Genomic DNA, 6,631 nt, shown 5'->3' with positions numbered 1-6,631 from the left:
TGAAATGATATATAAAAATAACTTAGTAATGATTCGCCTAATGGCGCACATGGGCTTCTCTAGTGTTGAATAATTTCACGCACAGAATGGAGATCCCTCCTCTGAAATCCCAACAAGAATTAAGGATCCGCGCCCTCTGTTTGCTGGTGGGAATATTATGGAGCCCATATTCACCATTAGGTGAATCATTACATATACCAGAAATTCGACGAGTGATTTCAATCATGAACCCAATCGTAGCAGTTTCATATTGATTCAACTCAAGCCCGACGCTGACGCCTTCTGCAAATAAGACCCACATTTGTCCACCGATGATAATATTATCCATAAGGGCAATACTTTGTGGATAATTGTCCCTGACAGGAGTACCTGCTTGGTTACTTAAACCATAGACTACTGTGTGAAATGATGGATATATGCCATTGCCTATTCCCAACGAATCTTCTGCTGACATATCAGTGTTCAACAATTTTATGCTGAAGAAGCCACTGCCGCTTGAGGTAATAAAAGTGATACAAAAGTCGTGATGCTCTTTATTTGGATTTTCCGGAAAACCGTCCGAAGCCAAGCGCAGGACTTCTTTAGGATTTATTGTCATGACACTGTCCGCCATATCAAGGTCACATATTTCATAATCTACAAAGAATAATTAAAATAGCACGATTATGATATGTAGGCCTATTTATTTATATTAATTCAATCAATTGATCGGTACTAGGCTGTTCCAAATGAGAGATGCAAATGTTGCAACCGGGATCTTGCCCTGAGCCCGTTAAATCGGTATCACGTGACCGAATGCAGAATAAATCGCAGTAACTGGTCCAATTTACGGCAACGGGCAATTTGTTTAAAAACATTGCTGTTGTGCAGTAATGCCTACTACTCACGGTCTCGGCAAATAACGCCAATATCACGTCCATGCCGTCCATCGCAGCTGCTGACTCCCCATCCTGCATGCTGACATTCAGTCAACCTACTCTCCGTACCATTACACTCAACGCTATCCAGAAATACGTTACCAGTGCCTTCACCAAATCGCTCACTGCCATGACCTTCAGCCACACCAAACCAACCAAGCTGCCGGCACAATACGATGGCGGCGTCATTAATGTCCAACCAGCATAACATATTGTGCCCCATTCACCGTGATGCATCACCTCGACGCGACCTTCACCAGGGACAGTGCCATTTACTAAACGGACTTCAGTGGAAGTATCTATTTCAAATAAAGAAATGGAAATACAAAACTGTATGTATTCACTCAAATTGTATCCAAATAGTTCTTGTGAAATTAGATTTGACTTGCCCAAAGTGTTTGCCGCCCTCTCTGAGGCCTGTCAAAAATGCTTATTGTATCACACCTTATTGTAAGTTCAGAAATCTATCACTTACTAGTATCTTGAAATTTAAACAAAGTTCCTTTACCATTTCTGCAGATAACGGCAGCGTCCTCCTCATGTGTACAATCATTAAATCTCCATCCAGCATGACTACATTCATTCAAGAAATTCTCATTGCCGGTACATTGAACGTCATCAAGTAGAATGTTTCCTGAACCTTGACCAAACCAGGCGCTGGAATACGCTTCTGCCTGTAAGACACCATGATGTATTCCCATCTGACGATCAAATAAATCATGTAGTATGGTTAGTTTGGTTAAAGTTTATGACGTTAAAGGCCCATTCAGTGATTTGCTCATCCGGACGATCGTAAAAATCATCAAAATTCAGATTTTGGTACCTTTGGCCATTGTCATATGCTAACTTAGCATGCTAGTGGTTCAGCCGAAAGCTGTGTATTTAAGTGCTCTGGTATGAGCGTTTGGGCATTATTTTTTGTGGGACATGAGAGCACATCAGACATATCGAATTGCACACTGAATACGAAGAATGTCCTTGTTATATCAAATAGTTTTGATTTTTTGAAATTTGCGATATAATACACATTTTATATATGACAAATAACTAAAAATTGATATTTTTGATATTTAACAGTCCTCGAAATGTACTTAAAGTGTGTGTAGTTGGGATGAAAATCCGACGATCAATTGGAAATTTTCACCTTTCGTATTGAAGATATGAATTTTTGTCTCAAAAAAACCAAAAAATATGTCTTTTGGGAAAAAAAAATGATCTGATGATTCGCTATTGTGACTGTTTCTTTTGTCTCAAAGTTCGTCGTAAACTGTGTTTTTCCTTTGTGCATTTTATTTGCAATCCAACATGTATTCTTTCTTTGCAGAAGCTATTCAGTTGATCTACCATATGCTGTTGTTTGGGCAACATCATCTGCAAAGCTAAGATCCGATAGCACCTCCCCGTCGACGTTTATTCCTTTTCCATCAAGGTTGGATTTTTTGAAAACCTCTTCCAGTGCTGCTGTGAAAATCTTTGTTGACAATGTATCTCCCTGACTCACTCCTCTCTCTATTCTCACCTCCTTGGAAACATTATCTATGTGTATTTTGGCGATGGCATCTGTGTATATTTCTGCTAGGATGCAGATGTAACTTTCATTTATTCCGATCTTTCTCAATTTATCAAACATAATATCAGTATGCTCTATGGAGTAAAATGCCTTTTGGTAGTCTATAAAACCAAGAAATTTTCAGGTGACAGGAGAAGTGAAAAATCGTCGACGTGTTCGTCAGGAGATGTCAATAGTAAATCTGGCTGAAACCAGCAACGGATCCGGACTTTCAAATGCCGCATGCACCGACGTTGTAACACACCTGTTAACAGTGTAGGAGTGCACATTCTCTACTGAATATCTTAGACGTTAAGGTTTATTTCCATACAAACACATGAACAGGCCTGACATACTGTATTCTTTGAAATTTGATTCCTATGGGCTGAGGTGCAACTTTTAAAACTGCCTCTTTTTTACATAATGAACCATTGTGACCGAACGCAATGATCCGTGACACTACAAATAACACATTTTAACACATAACTTTTTACAATTTTACATTTCGTTAAATAATTTTCGATTTCTTTCAAAAAGCATTAGGGGGAACTTATAAGTTGTGGACCCTATAGTTCACTGTATCTTGCGAATGGCAGTGAGCTTTGGCAACAATGGCATTGGTGATGCGATCAAGCAAAATGAGTCTTTCAATCTCATTATATGAGCCATTCTCAGAGCTTTAAATAATTAGCGAATGTGTAGAAGAATTCAAATATCACAGATATACTTTTGTAGGTTCTGTGGGTCTTGAGTTATATTGTAAAGAGGGCTGAAACAGCAACACTTTTGTAAAACGTAAATAACTCTTTAACAACAATAAATCAAGCAAGTTTTCAAAGTATATGATTTGTAGAATGAATTTTTTGCAAAGCATCAAAGTGTTATTTTCAGTAATATATTGATTGAGACAATGAATGGCTGCTTCGACCAACAATACATCGCGTAGCCTTAAGGTCCTAAGTTGGTTTGCATTTCTCTTGAGATTTTGTCGAAGTATACAGGTCTTGGTAGAACTCTAGCAGAATTTTGTCTGATGTGACAATTCCATCTTTGTGCTTTACTTTTTTTAATTTGTTGACTTTTTGCGGCCTTGTTTTATGATAGTTTTTGGGCCTTTTCCACTTCGTACAATCTTGAGTATTCTTGCATACTTTCTCTTTCTTGTTCTTTGTCTTCTCTTTTTTCCTTACTGTTTATACCATTTCAGCATATTCAATCTCCTCATCGTTATTTTTCTGAGAACTTTCCTTCTTTTAAGGTATTCAATTGTTTTATTCTCATCTGATTTGATTCCAAATTGTTTCTTTGATTGTTCTATACTTGCTGCTTCCTCTAAAGGAGATGTTGTTAGGTGGTCGTATCTTGTATCCAACCTCAGGTGGAATTCCTCTTTCCTCTCTTTTAACTCCAAGATGTTAATTCTTTTCTCATTTTAATTTTTGATTAATTTGAGCCTTGGAAGCTTAGTGTTGATGCATATTGTTGCCCTGACCATTCGATAGTCGCTAGCAATGTCTATCTTAGTGATAACTTCACAGTTATTCACAATCCATTTTTGGCTGAATAATAATGTAGTCTATCTGGTTCCTGCTTACTCCATTTCCATGACCTCTTTTTGTCTTTTTTGAGAGAATGTGTTGGCTATCACGAGTTTTTGTTCTGCAGCAAACTCAAAAGATGGACCCTACCATGCTAAACGTCGAATGTTAATAACAAGAAGTACGAACCTCAAAGCCATAACGACGCCATAATTATGATAAAAGATCATATAACAAGAAATCCGACCTTTTTCTGGACGCGGATGGTTAAACGGACATACAGCAAGTGTACCCCTGCCAAAACTTGACAAGTTCTCAGTTTTGGGCTTAAAAAACCGGGTTACCGTAAAAACTCGATAGTTATCATATGTGCTTACTATCGAGCGCTTTTAAAACATGCAAACATGAAGAGCCACATCCACAAAAGTGTAGAGTTTTGAGCAAATCATCGATACACGTAGTTATATACGAACAAGTAAACCTGCAAAGTTTTGTCTCATCCCCATTAGCTCAGTTGATAAAGCACCGGACTTTGCGTACAATTTCATGTTTTCAAAAGCGCTCGATAGTAAGCACATATGCTAACTATCAAGTTTTTACGGTATGTATCGGCGTCGGTGTGCACTTACTATTTGTCGACATACTACGATCGCATCTTGCTTAGACCAATCATCATCACAAACTGTACCCCATTCGCCATTATGTAATATCTCAACTCGGCCCTCGTTGGGGTCAATACCATCAACTAAACGGACCTGAGCAGCTGTGGTGCACACACATTGATCAAGAACAGAAACCGATCAAGGTAAAGATTTAAAGATAATATTGATGAAATAATAACTTTTACTACCAATCGAAACAATAATGTTGATGTAAACTGTTGTCTTCTGATATATTCGATTGCCTTTGCACTATCAAGCATGCATTAACGGCATAATTTTTTAATATATATAATAAAATGGAATTTTAATTTGATGAACTTTTGCCTTTCAGACATGTACCACTTTTTAGCTTCTACCTTTAAAAGCGTGTAAGCTACATTGATACCAATGCCACCAACATGACCAATAGAACGAGAAGATTTGCCCCTTCATTCTGCATACCACTTTGTCCATTTTTTTTCTCATTTTTACAAAATGCAAAAAAAAAAAAAAATAATAATAATAAAACCCCCTAAACGACCACAATAGCCAGTGGGGTATCTTAACTTGACCATGTTATTTCTGGTTAAAATGGATACAAACAATTCCTGACAGCATTTTTGAGTAAAGAATTACAACATTTAAATTTGATGTAATCGTACATTATGGTGGAAGTTGGTACATTACAAATAGACCAAAACAAGTCGGATTAAAAAAAACCCAACTAAATCCATCTAAAAAGACCGCACATTATGGCTTTAACCATTGTATGAAACAAAATTACATAATTGTGACGTGCCATGTCAAAAGGAGACAATTTTGGACGTTACGGACGTTGAAGTTTTTACATATCTTAAATAAAGAGATAGTTTGCTCCACAACGCCGTTTTTTCCAATGAAATCGAACATTCATAAGCCAAGATATTGAGTTCATAAGTTATGATATTGAAATTGAGATATCGGTCTTTAAAAATATTATTGACAATGTTGAGAGTAGGAATTACCTTGAAAAACGTCTAAAAATACAAGATGCCGGTTATATTCCGGTCTGAAACTATCAGACAATATTTAAACATTAATACCATCACAAATTCGCAACAAACCCAAATTATGAAAGAATCACCCGGACAGATATTTGGCTATTTCTCAATTTACGATCCAGCCCAAAGTGTCTCCATTTGACATGGCACGTCACAATTAACGGTGATTACTTACCATATGCAATGTTGTCAAAACTCAGAGCAGGTATAAACACACATGTAATGATGTACAAGATAATTACATTATAATGTGTATCGCAAGTAGAAGCCATCTGTATCGGAGGCATGATAACACTCGTCGCACTATCCTAACAACCCGATTTGTATTTCAGTTTTCCCCCAAAAGGGATGTACAAAGGAAGATCCAATAGAACATAAACCAGAATCGAGCCCTGTCCTGACAGTCCCACTGACAAATTCACTAAATTGGTATAAGCAATAAACAGAAGCAACTGACAAGGAAAACCCGTTGTGCTATTCCAATTGAAATCCATACACCACCTGTGGAAGACATGATCTTAAGGTATTGTTGGTCGAAGCAGGCAAAAAAAAATCGATTTTCATTATCTAATTCAATATATTACTGAAAAATAACACCTTAAAGTTTTGCAAAAGTACATTCTACAAATCATATACTTTGAAAACTTGCTTGATTTATTGCTGTGAATGAGTTATGTACGTTTTACAAAAGTGTTGTTGTTTCACCCTCTTTACAACATAACCCAAGAACCACAAGACCTACAAAAGTATAACTGTGATATTTGAATTCTTCTACGTACTCGCTATAAAATGATCAATGCAATTTTGCCAAAGCTCACTACCATTCGCAAGATGCTGTTAACTACCAAATCGCAACAGTTTCAAATAGTTGCTAACCTTAATCTGCTACACAGGGAGCGTGAATTTCAAACATGGTTACCTGAATGGGTGACTCCATTTGAAATTT

At 37.0% G+C, this 6,631-nt stretch overlaps 1 protein-coding gene across 1 annotated transcript; it reads right to left on the bottom strand.

Annotated features, from left to right (window-relative positions):
- Positions 1-968: 968 nt before the first annotated feature.
- Positions 969-4,926, bottom strand: LOC140140504 (neurotrypsin-like). Its single transcript, XM_072162262.1, has 4 exons — positions 4,917-4,926; positions 4,634-4,767; positions 1,393-1,618; positions 969-1,216 (listed from the first exon to the last, which is right to left on the bottom strand). Exons 1-4 carry the CDS (start codon positions 4,924-4,926, stop codon positions 969-971), a joined length of 618 nt encoding a protein of 205 aa, XP_072018363.1.
- Between the last annotated feature and the right edge of the window lie 1,705 nt (positions 4,927-6,631).

The sequence above is a fragment of the Amphiura filiformis genome, chromosome 19 (genome assembly GCF_039555335.1).
Source record: "Amphiura filiformis chromosome 19, Afil_fr2py, whole genome shotgun sequence".
In the NCBI taxonomy this organism is placed as follows: Eukaryota; Metazoa; Echinodermata; class Ophiuroidea; order Amphilepidida; family Amphiuridae; genus Amphiura; species Amphiura filiformis.
This window is presented reverse-complemented; position numbering and strand designations above follow the sequence as displayed.

Excerpts from the sequence above, each read along its gene's own strand:
- LOC140140504 (XM_072162262.1), bottom strand. Across the intron at positions 1,619-4,633 it reads TCGTAGTATGTCGACAAATA|ATGGGAATACATCATGGTGT; the intron begins GTAAGTGCACAC and ends TTTGATCGTCAG. Across the intron at positions 1,217-1,392 it reads GTTTAAATTTCAAGATACTA|ATACTTCCACTGAAGTCCGT; the intron begins GTAAGTGATAGA and ends TATTTGAAATAG.